Genomic DNA, 21,065 nt, shown 5'->3' with positions numbered 1-21,065 from the left:
AACTGCCTGCTGTTTCTTCACAGCAATAGTGAAGTGGAAGAAATTGTACTATTAGTAATAAGTATTATTAATTCTATAATAGTACCAGTATTCATCAAAAGTACTATCACAGTCTTGAACCTTGAGGGCTCATGCATTTGGTAAAGCACTGGTTATATATCGTGGACAGCAATATTGTTGGGGGAAATTTCAGAAGAATATTAAACCAACATCTTAATAATAATTAAGAATTTTAAATATCTGAATATATATTGGAGAAAGGCTAGATGGAATAGACATGACCTGGGGCGTGAATCAATGAGTTTTCCAGTAGCTCTTTTATTGAGTGTCAAAACATAGAACAATACAGAACAGGAATTGACTCTTTGGCCCACAATGTTTGTGCCAAACATGAGGCCAAGTTATAAAATAATATGTTAATGTTAATAAAATCTGGATTGATAAATGTATCTGCTTCTTTGATATATTTTTCAAAATGACAGCTGCTTTTGAGAAGCAATTCTCTTCACACATTTCTCCTCCATTGACTAGAGTTAGTGACACAATTAACTACAGATGCTGCGATCTTGAGAAAAATACAAAGTGCTGGAGGAAGTCGGCAGATCAGGCAATATCTGTGTAGCGAACAGGCAGATGATGTTTGGGGTCGAGAGCCTTCTTCAGACTGATTGTATTGCCTGTCCAAACCCGCAACATTGTCTATCCATTCCCTCCACAACAGATGCCTGCCTGACCTGCTGAGTTCCTCCAGCACTTTGCTTACCAAACAAGGATGCATCATTTGCAAGTCTCCAGTCCAATGATATGGGCCCCACACAACTGATAAATGAACAGTGTCATCATACTTATCATCTTGTTGAGACAAGGATGCATCCCATCCAGACATGCTGACGTACGCTGAGCTCTATCAACCTTTCACACACTTCATTTCTATCTGTTCTCTTATTCTACTCGATCCGGTTTCCTTATATATACCATTTTATTATGACGTGCTCACTTTTTAAGACAATTTTCTTTAGTACGTAGCCAGTGCTTTGCTTTCACCAAGAGAGCTGTTCTTTGATCCTCATAACCCCCAACACCAGTGTTGTTGCTGTCGTGCTGTCTTGACAATTGGCTGGTGCTCCAGTAGATTTATAGCAATCTCCACATATTCTAAAATATACTGCAAAATAATAATAATAATAATAATAATAATACATTTATTTGTATAGCACGTTTAAAAACAACTCACGTTGACCAAAGTGCTTCACATCAGTGCAGGTACACACACACACAATGCTGGAGTAACTCAGCGGGACAAGCAGCATCTCTGGAGAGAAGGATTGGGTGACGAAGGGTTGAGACCCTTCTTCAGACTGATTTTGCTGGCAGTTATTTCACTGTGACCTGTCATGTGGTAATAAAGTATCATACATCCAGTGAAACTACTGATAGATATGTTAAGGGCATGTCCTACTTGGCGATTTTTTTCGGCGACTGCCGGCATCATTGATGGCCACGGAAAAAGTCGTGGCATGACGACATATTGGTGTTTCTCAAGTGTCGCAACATTTGCGTTTGTTGCCGCTGGATTTTGAAATGTTCAAAATCTTTTGGCGACCCTGATACGTCAGTCAATCACGCTGGCAGTCGCCGAAAAAAAATCACCAAGTGGGTCAGGCCCTTTAGAGTGTATATCAGTAAATTGTTGGTTAATAGGTTGTGTGTTAGTGAGATTACTGGTATATATTTTATTTCACTCCTGCCATCGGAGAGAGAGAAGGTATCGGAGTCTGCAAACTGTATTGTCCAGGTTCACGAACAGCTTCTTACCAAATAACCATGAGGCTATTGAACACTGAACTCCAACTAAACCACAAAACGCCTTGTTTGCACGAGGGACTTTGGGCTTTGTTTTGTTTTTGCACTATACAGCATTGGGCTTTTTATGTATTGAGCGTTTTTGTTGTGTTATCTATTGAGTATTGTGTTTACAAACCTGTTGTGCTGCTCCGAGTTAGAATCACATTGTTCCGCTTCAGGAGATATCACAATAAAACATTCCTGATTCTCTTGATTTATTGTTCAAGAAGGAACTGCAGATGCTGGAAAATCAAAGGTAGACAAAAATGCTGGAGAAACTCAGCGGGTGTGACAGCAGCTATGGAGCGAAGGAAATAGGCAACGGTTCGGGCCGAAACCCTTCTTCAGACTGATTTATTAATATCCATTGGTGATATCACTGGCAGATATGTTGACATGAGTATCATTGAGATTACTGGTGGATGTGCTAGAATGTGTACAACAGTGTGATTACTGGTACATATATTGACGAGTATCAGTGATATTATTGGGAGATATGTGCATTCCTTCTCTCCAGAGATGCTGCCTGACCCACTGGGTTACTGGGAGATATGTTGTACAGGAGTGAGTTAATGGCTGATGTATTGTGTGTCAGTGAGTTGCTGCTATATGTGCAGGAAGGAACTGCAGATGCTGGTTTCAATCAAAGATAGACACAAAAAGGTGGAGTAACTCAGCGGGACAAAAAACTTCTCCAGATATAAGGAATGGGTGACGTTTCAAAGGAAGGGTCTCAACCCGAAACATCACCCATTCCTCTCTCCAGAGATGCTGCCTGTCCCGCTGAGTTACCCCAGCCTTTTGTGTCATATGTGTTATGTCCATCAGTGAGATTTGATATATATGGAACAGCCTAGCAGTATATATTGACATTTCAGTGAGGCTGATATATTTTCGTATGTTGAAGGTATGAAAGGCTATACAGGCATTCCTTGACTTATGTAAGGGTTGAGTTCCATGAACTCTTATACAAGTCAGATTGTATGTAAGTCAAAATCCTCATCCCCTGCCTAAAATAACTTGCTGAATTAACTGTCTCAGTGCTGCATATAGAGCACTTTCTGCAGCATGCGGTCTTTCGGGTAAGCACTGCTTACATTCCGACTTGCTGTTAGGCCACTTTCTACTGCATCCCTCCAACCATTCTGGGTTACCTCCGCCACCATTGCCTGCTTGTTTCAGATGTAAACTTGAGTGATGTGGACATTACAATCTGCCTTAGAGTCATAGAGTCATATAGCATGGAAACAGACCCTTTGGCCCATCTTGCCCACACCGGCCAACATGTCCCAGCTACACTAGTCGCACCAGCCTGCATTTGGCCAATATCCCACTAAACCTGTCCTATCCATGTACCTGTCTTCTTGTTTCTTAAACATTGCGATAGTCATGGCCTCAACTACCTCCTCTGGCGGTTCGATCCATACACCCACCGCCCTTTATGTGAAAAAGTTACCCCTCGGATTCCTATTAAATCTTCTCCCCTACACCTTAAACCTATGTCCTCTATATGAAATCTATACAACCTGTATACGAGACAAGCAAGCTAAATGCAGGGTACAAGAAATGTCAATTAGAGAGAGTAGGCAAAGAATTGTTTATTTGTTTATTTATTTATTTATATTTATTTATTTATTTATTCCGAAAAAGTAAGACATTAAAGACATTAATAGTAACAAAGTCGAAATTATCAAACAATTGGACTTTACAATCAATATTTACAAAGCAATGAAAAGAACAAAATCAAAGTTCCAATGTCCAACTCTGTGTCTGTACAAGCTCGAAAAGGAGTGAGAAGAAGAATAACTTATTAAATCTCACCCCTTTTCCCCAACACTTCTACCATATTTAAAAATTAATTAATAATAATAATACTACCCTAGGCAATTTCCCATAATACCTACAGACATATATATACATATATATACATACAACTATTATGCACATACATACTTCATATCTGAAGTTCAACAATAGTTCAACAATAGTAAAGCAATAAATAAACATCAACCCCCACTTGTCAACCATCCCCTCCATCCCTGTACCCCTTGAAAATTATTTTCATATTATCAAAGAATTAGTTGCTAACAAGAAGGGGAGTTACAAGTGAAAGGACAGCCGTTTTAAGGATGGGATCAAAATTACTTATTCTGGTGGAAAGGTTTCAGGCATTAGATAGGAAATGAGATGCTGGCAGTGTCACTGAGAACGAGGAGGCTTTAGTAACATTGAGTATACACAAAGTAAAGAGGATGAGTGCACAAGGTTGGCAACATGCACAAAGGCGCCAAATTAGCTGGTTTGTGTGGGAGGCATCCTGGGTTATTCTGAGAGAATCTAAAAGAATAGGAAACTGGTCATCAGTTTTCTGACACTTAGCAGTGCAATCAATCACCCTCAAGTTCTGCTCTTTCTCCAAATCATGACTAATCTTATGCGTATCCAATTCCCTTTGAAAGTTCTAATTGTCTCGGTTTCCAGTGATCTTCAGACACGAATATACCTGCACTGTCCAGAAGAAAGGTTTTCCTCCATCCCACTCATCCATCTGCCACCACATCTTTTGCCCCAAACTTTCAATCCGTACTCTAAGGTCTATGAACTGTTCACTGATGGAGCAGACTCACACTATATGCCCGATCAGCACTCAGTTTGATCTTGCACAACTCTTTTGCAGCTCCTCTCAGCCTGCATCTGTGGAAGGAATGGAAAGGCTTGTTTCGGATTGGGACCCTTCTTCAAAAACATCACCTATCTATTCTCTTCACAGATGCTGCCGAAACTGCTGTTACTCCAGCACTCTGTGCTTTATTCAAGGTTCCAGCATCTGCATTCTCTTGAGTTTCAACTCGGCCTGGTTTGTTCCAACGAGAACAACTCTGATCTGCTTCTTGTCAACCTTGTGGCTGAAAGCTCTCTTTCCAGAAACGATGTTACTCATTTTTAACCTGCTCTAAGACCTATTCATGCTTCCTGAGGTGTAGTTGAGTTTAGTTTATTGTCACGTGTACCGAGGTACAGTGAAGGGCTTTTTGCTGACCAGTCAGTGGAAAGACTACAATAACCTTAAGACATCGGAATGGCATCACTACCAAAGCCCCTGCTTTCTCTTCAATACTGTGGCTGTCTCTTGCTGCTAATCCTGTGCGTGGCACTTTGCCAAACACCTATTGAAATTCCATGCACACAATATCAACTGCATTTCCCTTCTCAGCCATCTCCATTTCTTCAGTAGAAATAAATCGCTAATAAAAAATAATTTCCCTTTGTAAAACCATGCTATCTTTCATATTATATACATATATATATATATATATATATATATACAATAGCCATCAAATCATGCTAGTAATTTTATAATATAGATATAGATAGATAGATATATACACGCACACGCACACACACACATAATATGTATGTATATTAGTATGATTTGATGGCTATAATGGTGTGTCCATACGTTATTATTAAGACCTCTAGTGTTTTTGATGATACATTATGAATCAGTTCTGGACACAATTTTAAAGACTCCGGATGGCATGTAGGAAGAAGATGTGATGGAATGGATAGAACTGAAGGTGGCAACACAATTAGAGAAGGAATCTTTGGCTTCAGGGAACCTAGAGAACTGTGTTCATTTCACACTTTAGAACGTGTGACCTTGGATGCAGAAGGAATTTCCTTGAATAGGATTAGGGAGCTGGACTAATTGTTAGAGCAAAATAAAATGAGAGATTTGACTGACGTTTCACTGAATTGTTGCCAGTGACAGAAGGGTTGGTTATGACATTTATGATGTTAAGAGACATTTGGCCAGATATATGGGTAGGAAGGGTATTGAGGGATGTGAGGCAAATGGGACCAGTATGGCAACTTGGTTGGCAGGGACAAGGTGGGCCGAAGGGCCTGTTTCCATGCTGCATGGCTCTGAAGGGCCTGTCGCACTTGGCCGTCATTTGCGCCTCATTTACGCGTCATATGTAAAATAGGTTGACGCGTGGGGTGCGCGCGGGTGACGTACGCATTGCACATGGTGAGGCGTGGAATCGCATGCAGTGGCGCGCAGTATCGCGCGGCGCTCCAAGATTTCCAGTGTAACTAAATCTTCGCACGCCACCTGCGTGACGTATCGCGTACGCATGCTGACGCATTGGCTACGCACGCTGACGCATTGGCTACGCACGCTGATGCATTGGCATCGCGCTGTATCGCGTGGTGACGCGTGGTCACGTCACCGTGCGTCAACGTCCGTAAACATGTGACGCGCATACGCAGTCGGCCCGCCTTTTACGTGTCATGTAACTCCTAACCTCGTCCACACGGACCTCTTCCTGGGTTTCGTGCCAGCTTTTCCTGTTGTACTCCTGCCTGGCTGATCTGTAAGTATGAGGGCTGCTGCTAACAGAAGTCTCTGTTGCTGTAGCAATAAAATCTGTAGTCCTTCCATGATGGTCATGATGCAGAATAGGGAAGCAGGGTATTCTAATGACATCACACGTACCAGACAGCTGTGCTGACGCGTGATTTGCGCGCGATGCCTATGCTACATCATTTCTAGGTGGTTGCATGCTTCACAGCATCTTCCAGTAGCTTTAGGAATAGACAGGAAATGAAGGGAAATATTTTTCACACACAGACATCTGGAACACACTATCCAAAAAGTGGAAGCAGACTGTATAAGAATGTTTAGAGAGCAATTGTGTACATATAAATTGCAGGGTTAAGCGGAGGATGTCGGAGCGTGGGATCGAATTTGACCCCCTGTTCTGAGCCAGTGCAAACACATCACGGTGATGACCTCTCTGCATTGTAAAATTCAATGATTCCATGTGTGTGTGTATTACAAAGTTTTCTCAAGAGCAAGATGCATTCCCCATGGGTTTTAAGTGAAAGTAATTAGATTTACTGAGGTAGATAAAAATGCTGGAGAAACTCAGCGGGTGAGGCAGCATCTATGGAGCGAAGGAAATAGGCAATGTTTCGGGCCGAAACCCTTCTACAGATTTACTGATGAAGCTCTTTCTGACGCAGATCACAACTGGGAAGCTTGTATATTTAAAGTGAAATGTTAATTTAACATTATCATGGTTAGGATTGTCAGTTCAATCAATTGTGTACTTTTTTCTGTCTTGTTTCTCTTTTTCTCTTCCCTCGTACTCTCCCTTTCTTTTCCTCTTTTCCCCTTCTCTCCCCCCCACCCCCCCATCACATTCCATTCCACTTCTGTCTTTCCATTCCACTGTGGATTCCCACAGCACTGTTGGGTGAAGAGAAAGTGAGTTATGTGCAGTTTCCAAGCCAATGGTTTAACCATAAACTAAAATTGCATCCTTTTACTGCAAATAACTGCAAATAAAACAAGTAAGATTATCTGGTCACAATCATATGTTTGTGGGATCTTGCTGTGTCAAGAGGGAGTTAGATATAGCTCTGAGGGCTAAGGGAATCAAGGGATATGGGAAGAAAGCTGGAAAGGGGTATTGATTTTGGATGGTACACAAAATTGCTGGGGAAACTCAGCGGGTGCAGCAGCATCTATGGAGCGAAGGAAATAGGCGACGTTTCGGGCCGAAACCCTTCTTCAGACTGGGGATGAATTTTGGATGATTGGCCATGATCATATTGAATGGATCGAAGGGCCAAATGGCCTACCTCTGCACCTATTTTCTATGTTTCTATGGGTAGTTTGCCAAAGCTTCCTGCAGGAATAATACTTCAAACGTTCCTGAAACTCGGGTTGCCGCTGTTTATTTGCCTGTTCATTTGTTGTTTTGCTCGTTATATTGAAGCTCACACACATACAGTGACTCCCCTCGCTCTTTCCTCCACAGCCCTGCAGTGCCAGGATAATCACCGTCCATGTGAGAACAGCGGGCAGTGTATCAGGAGCCTACACGGGGATGCGTCGTGTCTGTAAGTTGCCCGTTTAATCGGAGACCATTAGACATGTTTGGATGCCTGTATATGCATTACATCGGTGGTGTGTGTTGTATTGTGCCCCGTCTGCCCACAAGTACTTCCCCAAGATGTTCCGCAGCATGGCAAATAGAATTTTACTCGCGGAAAACCGGGGGCGGCTGGTTTTGCAATTTATTACCGAAGCCGATTAACTTACAAACCAGTGCGTCTTTGGAGTCAAGAAGCCAAGTCAAGAGAGTTTATTGTCATGTGTCCCTGATGGGACAATGAAATTCTTGCTTTGCTTCAGCACACAGAACATAGTAGGCACGAATACGAATGTGGGAGGAAACCGGAGCACCCGGAGAAAACCCACACAGGTCACAGGGAGAACATACAAACTGCGTACAGACAGCACCCATAGTCAGGTTAGAACCGTGGTCGCTAGCGCTGTGAGGCAGCAGCTCTACCACCGTTCCACCCCAGAGATGAACAGCAGAGGTTAGGAGTTCCAAGAATAAGCACGTTTTTCACTTTGCTGGATGGACTTTGCATGGGTGCAATGATTATGCTTGCTGTTTTAATATGCTAGAGAGTGGCACAGTGGTGCATCTAATAGAGCTGCTGCCACACAGCACATGCAGTCCAGCTTCTGTGTGGAGTTTGCATGTTCTCCCATTTGCACTGGTGCTCCGGTGTCCTCTCACCTCCCAAAGACGTGCGGGTTGGTAGGTTAATCGGTCACTGGAAATGGCTCTCAGTGTTCAGTTGACTGGTAGAATATGATTGAGCGGATTGCTGGGAGCAGTTGAAGGGAATGTGGGTAGAATATAATGGGATTTGTGCATGATTGGTATAAATGGCTGGAGACTTGAGTTGATGGACCTGTCGGTATACATGCTGAATGACATTAGGACACATCAAAACAAAAGCACATGAATGCAAGTTGATGTGAGGATTTTGAAACGTTCTGGAGAGCACATTTGCAATGCAAGCCTTTTGGCTGTTTATCACAGTAAGATGCATATGGCGATTATTCCCGGCTGTTATCAGCGTCTTTATCTCCACTCTAGAGACTAACATGAGGCAAGGGAATGCTGCAAAGTCAACAAAGTTTAGGTCACTGAGCTGTCACTGATTTCAGGAGCAAAGCACATATTTTAACAAACAGCTTGTTCTTGTCTGGTCAGTGATAGGAATTAGTTGATGCTTTTGTCTTGTCTTGGGCAATTCGAGATTTTAAAGAAGTCTTTGATCAGTATCGATGATGGGATAACTAGTCCGACACTAGGAACCAAATGCCTACATTGAAAGATAGTACAGGTTTGTAGGTAATTTGCTTCGGTTAAAAAAAAAAAGTAAATTGTCCCGAGTGACTGTTGGGCTGAAGTGCCTGTTTCCGCGCTATCTCTTAGGCAGCATCTCTGGAAGACATGGACAGGCGACGTTTTGGTTCAGGTGCCTTGTCGAAGACTATTTATGGTGGTGGGGGGAGAAAGCTGAGATACGAGTGGGGGCAGGACAAGGGCTGGCGAGTGATAGGTGGATACAAATGAAGGTGGGGCGGGGGAAGGGGATGTTATTGGCAGATGGATAGACAAAAACCAGAGATGAGAAGAATGCAAAAGGCTGTAATATAAGGAGAGAAGGCGTGAATTGTGAAACTGGAAGGAATAAAGAGGAAGTGGCTGGGTAGTGGGAAAAATGGGCATGCATCCAGGCAGGGCTAGGGAGGGAAGAATGAGGGAGGTCGGGTGAGTGTGGGGGGTGGGGGGTTGTTACCAAAAATTGGAGAATTTAATGATCAACAAGCTTGTAAGCTGCACAAAATGAACTGGTTGTTATTTTGTGGTGTAAGGGTGCCAAAATGGTGCCATACATTAAAACGTTCTTGTAAGAGGTTAATCTTATTCATTGCTATTTTCCTGCCTGCAGAACCATTATGCATGTCTGCTAAAGTTATGAACATTCTAGCTTTTTAAAATTCGCAGCGTTTGCAAAGTGCTTCTGTGTGGCGCCACACACGTGACCAGTCTTATTTGACCTCCTGCCCTTAACAGACATTGTCAGCATAATGTATAAAAATTTCACTTGATCAACCGAAAAAACAATATGAATCAAATATGCAGTACAAAACAATATGCCTGTAATGCTTTCACAATTAGAAGAGACGTATTGCACAGTTTTTCATCTGTTTGGGTCACACACGTGACCAAGAATGGGGGCCAACCGTGCGTGCATAGCTATGAGATCTGATTTGTGGGATTTTGTGATGCACATCTATAAAAGGTTGACGGTTAAGGATATTAGGAAGGGGTAGGGAGAGGGGGGGGGTCAGCTTCATTGTGTGTGCAGATTCTTTGACATGCCACAGGCAATCCTCTATATTCAATGCCATCTGACAGTCCATATCCAAGACAGCTGTGCTCTGGGAATGTGTGAAATGGGGGTAATCTGGAGGCAGTCAGTACTTTGGGAATAAGTGCCAATACTCAGTGCATTGAAAATGTTTTAGTTTAGTTTCGAGATACAGCGAGAAAACAGACCCTTCGACCCGCCGAGACCGATCCCCGCACACTAACACTATCCTACACACACTAGGGACAATTTACACATTTGTACCAGATGGTATACAATTTACCATGACCTGTACGCCTTTGGAATGTGGGAGGAAACTGGGGCACCCGGAGAAAACCCACGCAGGTCACGGAGAAAACCCACGCAGGTCACGGAGAAAACCCACGCAGGTCACGGAGAAAACCCACGCAGGTCACGGAGACAATGTACAAACTCCATTTCGACAGCATTGGTGGTCAGGATCTGGTTTCGATCCTGACTGCGGGTGCTGCCTCTACGGAGTTTGTATGTTCTTCCCATGACCTGCGTGGGTTTTCTCCATGTTCTCGGGTTTCCTCCCACACTCCAAAGACTTACAAGTCGTAGGATAATTGGCTTTGGTCAAATGGTAAATTGTCCCTTGTACCTAATGGTAAATAGTTTCTGTAAAATTGTAAATCGTTCTTAATGTGTAGGATAGAACTATTGTATAGGGTGATTACTGGTCGGTGCGGACCCTATGGCCAGAAGGTCCTGTTTCCATACTATCTCTAAATGTCTAAGAAGGAGAAATGCAAGTTGCAGTACAATACCTGTTGGTAAGATCAAACACAGAAAGTTTGGCACTGCAGATATGTGTTATGGAGAGATGTGGTGGGCTTGAGATGTTTCCCTCTGATTAGAAGCCTTGAACCTGACTGTGTTTTGAATCTTCGATTCAGATAACTTGACAGGTATGTGGAGCAGGTGAAATTCCATCTGTGCTGGAATTTTCTCGGGCAGGTGGATGGTATTAAGCTCATGAGTAAAGCTTGGGAACACAACAAGTCTGTGATCTCTGTGTACGTGAAACAACCTGTTGAGTCAGTCTATGCAAAGGCCTGGACTGGATAGTGGAACAGACATGCATTGAATTTTCAGCACAGGAACAAGCTATTTGTACCATGCCATGGTTCATGCTGCACATAAACCTTCTTCCACCCTATCTCAAGTAATCCTCAAGCTTTTTAACTGAGATTTCTTCTCATCTTAAAATGGTGCGCAGAATGTATTACAATATCTGATTATTGACTTTAACGCATAAATATACAGCATCTAAAAACTTCATTGATCAACGCTGTTATTCTGAAAGAAAATCAGTTACCCTTTGATACATTGATTCACGGGATGGGCATTGCTCACCGGTGGAGAGGTATCTGCATTTGTTATGGGGCTGTCCCACTGTACGAGCTAATTCAAGAGTTCTCCCGAGTTTCCCCTGATTCGAACTCGGAGAATTACGGTAATAGCCCCTCGTAGGTACTCGTGGCTCTCGTGGACATTTTCCACCATGTTGAAAAATCTTCACGAGTCTTCCCGAGCTTCCCGCGTTTCCCGAGTACCTGCCGTTAGCGTTACGAGCCGCTAAGAGACGTCCCGAGCTCCGATGTACCCGCTCCGTACATTCTACGTGCTTACCACGAGTTTGATCTTTTTGTTTTAACTCAGGAGAGCTCTTGAATTAGCTCGTACAGTGGGACAGGCCCTTAACCAATCCCTGAATAAGGAGGCATTTTAAAGTCAACCCCATTATCTGAAGTCACATCTGGTCCACACTAAGTCAGAACAAGACGGTTCCTGCCCTGACAAATAGCAGTGAAACAGCAGTTTATTTGCAGCAATCTCACGGCTTCCGTTAGTCAGGCTAACTTAAGTGTTTCAATTCCAGGTTATAGAATTACTTAAATTCCCCATTTTAAACGTGTCTCTGGATCAAAGATTGCTTGTCCAGTAGCTTCACCACCACGCTACAGTGCTACGGTTCTGCATCTCTCTGAGTGTTACATTAAAGTAATCTAAAAAATAAATTAATCCTTATCGTGACCCTATTTTCATTTCATCTTTGTGATCCCATATTGCTCATAGGCCTAAGGTTGAGGACTCTGCAATATTCAGTGTGTGTAGGAGGTAACTGCTGATGCTTTTTTAAACTGAAGATAGACACCAAATGCCGGAGGAACTCAGCGGGCCAGGCAGCATCTCTGGAGAGAAGGAATGGGTGTCGAGATCCTTCTTCAGACCATCTTAATATCTCCGCATGCAGTAGTGGGAAGAATGCTGGAAAGCAGAGGTGGGGGTGGGACAAAGCCTGGCACGTGTTGAGAGAGATAAGGAACTGTAGATGCACACAAAGTGTTGGAGTAATTCAGCAGGACAGGCAGCATCTCTGGGTGATGTTTTGGGGCGGGACCCTTCGGAAGGGTCTGAAGCCCAGTCTGAAGTTACTCCAACATTTTGTGTCAATCTTCGGTTTAAACCAGCATCTGCAGTTCCTTCCTGCACATATGGAACTGCAGATGCTGGTTTAAAAAAAGAAGACACAGAGTGCTGGAGTAACTCAGCGGAGCAGGCAGCTTCTCTGGAGAACATGGATAGGTGACATTTCGGATTGAGAACCTTCTCCAGACCTTCATTGTAAATAACCTCTCTTATTTCTTTAATGCACCGTACTGCTATAGCAAAGCTGCTTTGAAGAGGCAGAACACTGTTGTTGTGAGCAGGGGGTCCTGGGCCCCAGGGTGTGGTGTGGGAGGAGCTGGGGGCTGGGTGCTTGGTGGTCTATAACTGGACTAACTGGTCTCCATGTCACCTGAGTGAATGCTGCTCGCTGACTGATCAGCAAGGCAGAAGAACCAGCCCATTTGATGAAAGAAAACCTTTGCGTAACCTGGTGAGGATTAATGAAAGCAAGCGCCAGAGGGAATCAGCACACCTTAGCTTTTTTTTTCAAAACAAATGAGGTGATCTCATTTATAATGCCATTCACCAATCTACACTTAAAAGGCTTTACAAGCCTTCTACTGAAGGGTGTATAAACCTCTGAAATCAGTCTGAAGAATGGCCCTGACTGGAAATAACCATGTTCCCCAGAGATGCTGCCTGATCCACTGAGTTACTCCAGCACTTTGTGACTTTTTTGTGTGTAAACCAACATCTGCAGTTCCTTATGTCTACATAAATCTCTTAACTTCAATTTAACATTGTATTACAACATGGCACGGAGCATTGTGAAGCAGGATGGTAGAGGACCTTGGAGTGGAAGATAAGGTCGCATAGGTACTCATAATGGAAAAGGGACTAGAGACCTGTAGTGTTTTATATTTCTGCAGAGACCATGTGTATTAAGGCAGTCTCATTACTTTGGGGTGAATATTGAGCTATGCTGTACTATTGAAATGCATAACAGGAGCCAGTGAATATTGAGAGAATATTGCTCCGTACCATACTCCAAAGACATACAAGGTTCTAGGTTAATTGGCTTCGGTAAGTTGTAAAATTGTGTGTGTATAGGTTAGTGTATAGGGTCGGCACGGATTCTGTGGGCCAAAGGGCCTGTTTCTGCGCTGTATTTCTAAAATCTAAAGTCTACCACGGTTAAAAGATCCCTGAGGCAATCTTTTTTTTTTTTAAACGCAGTGAGTTATTCTTCAAGCTTAACAAATATCCCTTGGGCAACATTAACAAAACAGATTACTTGCTCTTAAGCACAATGATTGTGGGAGCTCATTGTACACAGATTGGCTGCAGACATGTTCAATGTTATGACAGTGACTTAACTTGGAGGCACAAGTATCTGAAGAAGGGTCCCAACCCAAACCGTCATCTGTCCATTCCCTCCACAGATACTGTCTGACCTGTTGAGTTACTCAAATATTTTCGTCAATGACTACATTTAATTGGCTGTGAAGTGCTGTGCGAATCTGACAAGTTTGAAGAAGGGTCTCGACCCAAAACGGCACCCTTTCCTTTGCTCCATAGATGCTGCCTCACCCGCTGAGTATCTCCAGCATTTTTGTCTACCTCCGATTTTTCCAGCATCTGCAGTTCTTTCTTTAACAATTCAAATCCAAATCCTTTTCATTGTCACTTAAAACTCACGAGAAACGGTATTTGAACAGTTAAATTGGCTGCCTTTTTGACTCATGATTAGATCATGTTTTGATGTTGCATAAGCCTTGCGTGTAAAAAGAAAAGGGGATCTCGGCTCATCATCTATCAACATATTGTGGATGTTTATGCAAAAGTTGAGTAAGGAGAATCAGTGTTGCACTAAGACACAAGATGCTCCACAATGCTATTGTGCATTATCACATGTCAGCAGAACTATGTTGTGGGAACATCTATTGTCAGATCCAGTCCACTGAGCTGAGTGCTGTTTGACTATCTGGAGAGCCTTCTCTGTTGCTTCTGGTCTGTTTGTGGTCACCTAATTAGGTCTCATCCATAGAAAAAAGACCCTTCAGACTGAAGATTCAAGATTCAAGAGTTTATTGTCATGTGTCCCAGATAGGACAATGAAATTCTTGCTTTGCTTCAGCACAACAGAATATAGTAGGCATTAATACAGAACAGATCAGTGTGTCCATATACCATGGAAAACATGGTAAACATGGAAAAATAGGTGCAGGAGTAGGCCATTCGGCCCCTTCGAGCGAGTGCCGCCATTCAATATTATCATGGCTGATCATCTAAAATCAGTACCCCGTTCCTGGTTTTCCCCATATCCCTTGATTCCTTTAGCCCTAAGAGCTAAATCTAACTCTAATCTAATAAAGATCATCTATCCACACTCTCCAAAGATGCTGCCTGACCCGCTGAGTGACTCCAGCACTTTGTGCCATTTTTTCACCCCCAAATATTCACTGTTTTGGTGAAGAAATTTGTTTTCATTGCACCAGCTTTGGGATGTCAACAGGTGTGCAAAAGGCGCTATGGAAATGCAGTTCTTTCTTTGTTGGGGGAACCTCTCTGTGGTGGATTGTGTATGAGGAGTGCAGCTTTGCAATGTGGTTGGAGCAGCCACCTGCGTTTGAAGAGGTTGTTTGTCTCTCCGCAGAACTGCAGACCGCGGCCCGAGTCAAAAAGACTGCAAATAGTCGGTGTCTTTGTCCACGCTTGGCTCACAATGATCGACTTTGTGGGGACGTTTTAAAAGGCTTTTACTCGTGTTACTTCCATCTTTAGTTGCAAAGGGAAGCGAAGAAAGCGCTCTCTCTTCTGACTGGCCTCCAGGCCTTTTTCAAAAAACAGGAGCTCGACGACTTCATCTGAAGGTTGTAAACCCGACCGGGACAAATGGCCAATTGTTTTATCAGTCATGGTGCACAGATGCCGCGATTAGGGGAGGATGCTTGGCTATATCGCATCTCCTTTAGTCATAGAAGAATGTAACAGGAAAAGGCCATTCAGCCCCTCATGCCTGCTCCTCCGCTCAATAATATCATGGCTCTTCCTTTACCTCAGCAACACTTTCTGGTGCTAATCCCCATCCCCTAATTCCCTTAAAAGTTATTAATCTCTGCCTTGAATACATTTAATTATTGAGCCTTTACAATTGAGCCTTACAAAGAGAGAGAGAGAGAGAGAGAATATTTATTATCTTCCCATTGAATGACTGACCCCATACTTTGCGAGCGCTGTGATTCCGCCCCCCCCCCAGTTTGCATAAAGCTTAGAGATAAATACAGTAAACCCTCACAATAAAGGACCTCTCTACAGCAGATTTTTGTTATAGCGGACAGAGACTCCCGTTGCAAGAGGGATATTTGGAAATGTAAATATTTCCTTCACAAAATGTCACATTATTAAAGTGACCATTTAGCTGAGGAGAATTTTGATGGGTAAAATTGCCTTGTGTTTAGGTTTAGCATCACCCACTGAGTTCCTCCAGCATTTCTGTCTACCTTCGATTTTTCCAGCATCTGCAATTCCTTCTTAAACATTGTGTTTATGTTTAATATTGTCACTTGTATCGATGTAAGTGAGAAGCTTTATTTTGTATACTATTCAGACCAGACATACTATACATAGATGCAATCAGTTCAAACTCAAGTGCATTAGATAGAGCAAAGAAGAAAATAAAGAGGCAGGAGTCGATCATTCAGCTCTTCAAACATGCTCCATTCAATTACGGCGATTTTGTTCCTCAAGTCTTTTTTAACGTAGAGAAATCTCACTCTTGAATATACTGTATTGGTGACAAAACATTCGCTGTCTTCCAGTTTACAACACTGACCTATACTATGAACTTCCATGGACTGTCTTTGGTTGGACTAAGATTTTAGGCGTTTTTTTTCACGCTAGTAGCCTGGCTATTAATTTATTGAATGTGTTTCTTGTATATTATCTGCATCTTCCATTTATTAGGACAGTTATGCTGCCACAAGTGGGAATATCATGGTTCCGTACATTGTCAGTACATAAGACAATTAAACACTTGTTGCTCATAGGAATTCCAAGGATTTACAGGCCTCTGATTCTGAAGAAATTCATCGTGACCCTATTTGCGTTCTAGTTGTTCTGCGTTTGTGAAAGACGCCACAGGATGCACATTTGACTTCCTTCTTCTTTCCCTCATTCTCTCCCAAACTTCCTGTATTTTCTCTCTCACTTTCACTTTCTCTCCTCTTGCCCTTGTTTTTCTTTGTCGCCTCTGATGTTATTTTTAATCCCCGTTGACCTAAAGCAGATGTGAAGGCAGAAATTGATTGCTAGGAGGTGGGGTTGGCGTGCTGGTCCATCATCCCGGCGAGTGGGCCTGAGGATCGGGCTGCCCGTAGCGGCGGCTGTGGAGGGCTCGGGAGGCCCCGACCATGGGTGAACAACGAAGAGGAGGATGACTGAACTTTGTTGCCTTCCCCCACAGTGGGAAACGTTGATTCCGCTGTGTTGGGATGTTTATGTTAAATTCTATCGTGTGTTGTGTCTTTTTTTGTTCATATGGCTGTATGGTAACCCAAATCTCACTGTACCAATTGGTGCATGTGACAATAAATGTAAACTTGAACTTGAACTTGGTCACAAGAAGATCTAGTGCCACGCACAAAGATCTCAGTCCCTGGCCTGCTTTCTCTCTCGATGCTAATGGGATTCACCTTATCTTGACCGCTGGTGTTATCATTGTCGGGAGGATGGGTGTGCAGTGTGGGCTTGTAGTGCCTGACTTATAACAGTTCCCAGTCCTTGAAGTTGTTATTTTTGAGGGAACAGCCAAAATCGATGGCACAGGAATATCTAAGCTCCGAAAGAGATTTGAAACAGAACTGATAATTAATTACGTAACTGCTAATTGATTCTACCAATGTCCTCCAGTGATATAAAGCATTGAAATGTATGCCTGATGAATTTGAGTCTCCGATTCTATTAATATGAGAACATTTTGATTCAACGGTATGGAAATAGGTCCACAAAGTCCTCTCCGATCATTGATCATCCATTCACGCTACTATTTTAACACACGTTCGCACTGACTCCCAGCAAAATAGAAGCAATTTAGAGGACAATTAAGGTGGCATCGGACTGGTAGGGTTTTAGTTGGCAGGGTACGAATGATGGATCATAGGAATTTACATTACAAAAGGAGTCTATTTGGTCTCTTATATCCATGTTGATTTAACCTCTCTTTCCACAGTTTGGTAGGTTAGCGGCAATTTGAGTGTTCATCTAAATTCTTTTTTAAATTAAAAAAAAAAAAAAATTAAAAAAAAAATATCTAGATACTTCTCAGATGTGCCCAAGGTTTCTGCCTCCACTGCCCTCTAATCTGCGTTCCATGCCCCCACTGCAATTTAGGTGAAAACTAATGTCCTCAATCCTGTCTAAGGTTTCCGCCAGTTGTCGAAATATCTCCTGGTTGCTGAGCTTTCTTCCTTCTCTCTTAACTGTACTCGTCTTGGTCCAAGGAACCCCAGATCCCTCAAAGGATCTCCAGTCCTACAACACAGGAGCAGGCCCTCAGCCCACAATGTCTGTGCCGAACCTAATGTCATATTAAACTAATCTAATCTGTCTACTTGTGATCCATGCTCCTCCTTTCCCTGTGTATTGAATTGTCTAAAAGCCTCTACACTGCCTCTGTCGTATGTGCCTCCACTGCTGCCCATGGCAGTGCGTCCCAGGCTCCCACCACTCTTGGGGGGGAAACATTCCTGCCTCGTACATCTCCTTTGAACTTTGTTGTCCTCACCGTAAAGCCATGCCCTCGAGCCTTTGACATTTCCACCCTGGAAAAACGTTTTGACTGTCTACCCTGTTGTTGCCTCTCGTGATTCTACATACTTCTCTCAACATATTAGATTTAGGTTTATTATTGTCGTGTGAACCGATGTATAATAAAAAGAGCTTTGTTTTGCATGCTATCCCAACAGATCAGAAATACTATACATAAATGCAATAAGTCAAACTTGAGTATAGAGGCAAATTCTGATTGGAGTCGATGCATGGGGCAGGCAAGGGTTTGGGGAAGGGCCAGTGGTTGGTGGGGGAGGCCTCAGTGGCTGAGGGAAGACCTGTTCTGCCTCTGGCCTCCAAAGGGAAGAGACTTGGCTTGTACGTCCCAGAATTATCTCCCAGCAATTAGGAACCTGCTCCGCAGCAGCCTGTATTTACTCAAGCTTCCTATTGCCTTGTAAGTGGTTGATTTGAATATGTTGACATTGTGTACTAAGCTTGGGGCGGCACAGTGGCACAGCAGCACAGTCACTGCCTTACAGCTCCAAGGATCCGGGTTCGATCCTGACTACGGGTGCTGTCTGTATGGAGTCAATACTTTATACCCGTGACCTGCGTGGGTTTTCTCCGGTTTCGTCCCACACTCCAAAGACGTACACGTTTGTAGGTTAATTGGCTTGGTAATAATTGTAAATTATCCCTAGTGTGTGTAGGATAGTGTTAATGTGCGGAGATTGCTGATAGGTGAGGACGCGGGCCGAAGGGCCTGTTTCCGAGCTGTATCCCTAAACTGAACTAAAAAGGCTCCTTTTTACCTTTTTTTTTTTTTTTCCTTTTTATTCCTGTGTCCCACAGTTACATGGCAGTGTGGGTTGACATTAAGGTGGCCTAATTTGTTGCTTTACTCATTAGCCTCGAAGGCAGTTTGTCAGAAGGATGAATCAATACTGGGGGCGGAGAATTTCAAGTCAAGTCAAGTTTATTGTCATCTGTGCAAGTCTGGTGAGATATAGGTGCACTGAAAATCATGCTTGCAGCAGCATCAAGGGCACATAGACTATGACACTGCAAAAAACAACACAACACAGTTTAAAAACAAGTTTATGGCAGCAAGAGGAGGTCCATAGTGTTTCATTGCTAAGGTAGGATTAGGGTTGGTTTAGTTAAGTGCAGAGATACAACCCGGAAATCAGGCCCTTCGGCCCACCAAGTCCGTGCTGACCAGCACTCCCTGTACATTAACACTATCCTACACACTAGGACCAATTTACATTTTTTACCAAAGCCAAATTGTACGTCTTTGGAATGTGGGAAGAAACCGGAGCACCCGGGAAAAACCACGTGGTCACAGGGAGAACGTACAAACTCCGTACAGTCAGGTTGGAACCGTGCGGGATCTCTGGCGCTGTAAGGCAGCAACTCTACCCTTGCGTCACCATGTTACTGGTTGTGCAGGTTGGTTGAAGAACCCAATGGTTGTAGAAAAGCAGCAGTTCCTGAACCATGTGATGTGGGACTTGATGCTTCTATGCCTCCTGCCCGACGAGAAGAGGGCTTGGGCCGGATGGTTGGAGTCTTTGACGATAGATGCCGCCACCTTGAAGCAGCGTCTCCTGTAGATATCTTCAGTGGTGGGTGCGATGGTCTTTGCGGAATTCACCACACTCAGCGTCCTCGTACATTAGAATTGCTGTACCAGCCGTGATGCGACTATTCAGGACACCTCCTACAGTATATCTGTGAAGGTTTGTTGGTGTATTCGGTGACATGCTAATTCTCTTTCAATAGACAATAGCCAATAGGTGCAGGAGTAGGCCATTTGGCCCTTCGAGCCAGCACTGCCATTCAATGTGATCATGGCTGATCATCCCCAATCAGTACCCCTTTCCTACCTTCTCCCCATGTCCCCTGACTCCGCTATTTTTAAGAGCCCTATCTAGCTCTCTCTTGAAAGCATCCAGAGAACCGGCCTCCACCGCCCTCTGAGGCAGAGAATTCCACAGACAGTCTGTTAGAAAGTCGAGATACTGACCTGCCTTCATCATATTCCTGACCTCCCATCTTCAGTTATAGGTGAGAGGTCGCGATGGAACCTGGAGGAATTCACCCAGTGTTGGTAACCCCTAATGCCATGTAAGCCCAACTCACTCCAGCTACATTGTGAGGACTCTAGCGTTTATATTTCATTGAAGCGTGACTGCATTATTTGTTTTAGAATATAGATGTCCGAGGTTATGGGGAGAAGGCAGGAGAATGAGGTTAGGAGGGAGAGATCGATCAGCCATGATTGAATGGCGTAGAAGATTTGATGGGCCGAATGGCCTAATTCTACTCGACGACAGATGGCACAATGGGCTAAGTGTTCGGCTGGCAACCGGAAGGTAGCTGGTTCGAATCCCGCTTGGAGTGCATACTGTCGTCGTGTCCTTGGGCAAGACACTTCACCCACCTTTGCCTGTGTGTGTCCTTGGGCAAGACACTTCACCCATCTTTGCCTGTGTGTGTGAATGTAATTATGTGAAGCACTTTGGGGTCAATGCAAGTTGACTAAAAATGAGCTATATAAATAAAGAAATTTAATTTAATTTAATTTAATTTACTCCTGTTCCTTATGACCTTATGAACACCGAACTGTGATCAAGAATGTATTTTGTTTAAGAAGGAACTGCAGATGCTGGAAAATCGAAGGTAGACAAAAATGCTGGAGAAACTCAGCGGGTGAGGCAGCATCTATGGAGCAAAGGAAATAGGCAACGTTTCGGGACGAAACGTTGCCT

The 21,065-nt window shown here is 43.4% G+C and overlaps 1 protein-coding gene across 1 annotated transcript in view; it reads left to right on the top strand.

Annotated features, from left to right (window-relative positions):
* The window catches only part of LOC116991852 (neurogenic locus notch homolog protein 2-like), a 140,106-nt gene that overhangs the window by 12,905 nt on the left and 106,136 nt on the right, over positions 1-21,065 (top strand). The window contains exon 2 of the mRNA XM_033050828.1: positions 7,677-7,758. Coding sequence (XP_032906719.1) covers positions 7,677-7,758 — 82 coding nt within the window. The remainder of the gene's footprint in view (positions 1-7,676; positions 7,759-21,065) is intronic.

Source organism: Amblyraja radiata, chromosome 35, assembly GCF_010909765.2.
Source record: "Amblyraja radiata isolate CabotCenter1 chromosome 35, sAmbRad1.1.pri, whole genome shotgun sequence".
NCBI classification, from domain to species: Eukaryota; Metazoa; Chordata; class Chondrichthyes; order Rajiformes; family Rajidae; genus Amblyraja; species Amblyraja radiata.
The sequence above is the reverse complement of the archived record's forward strand: the minus strand, read 5'-3'. Positions and strand labels throughout refer to the sequence as shown.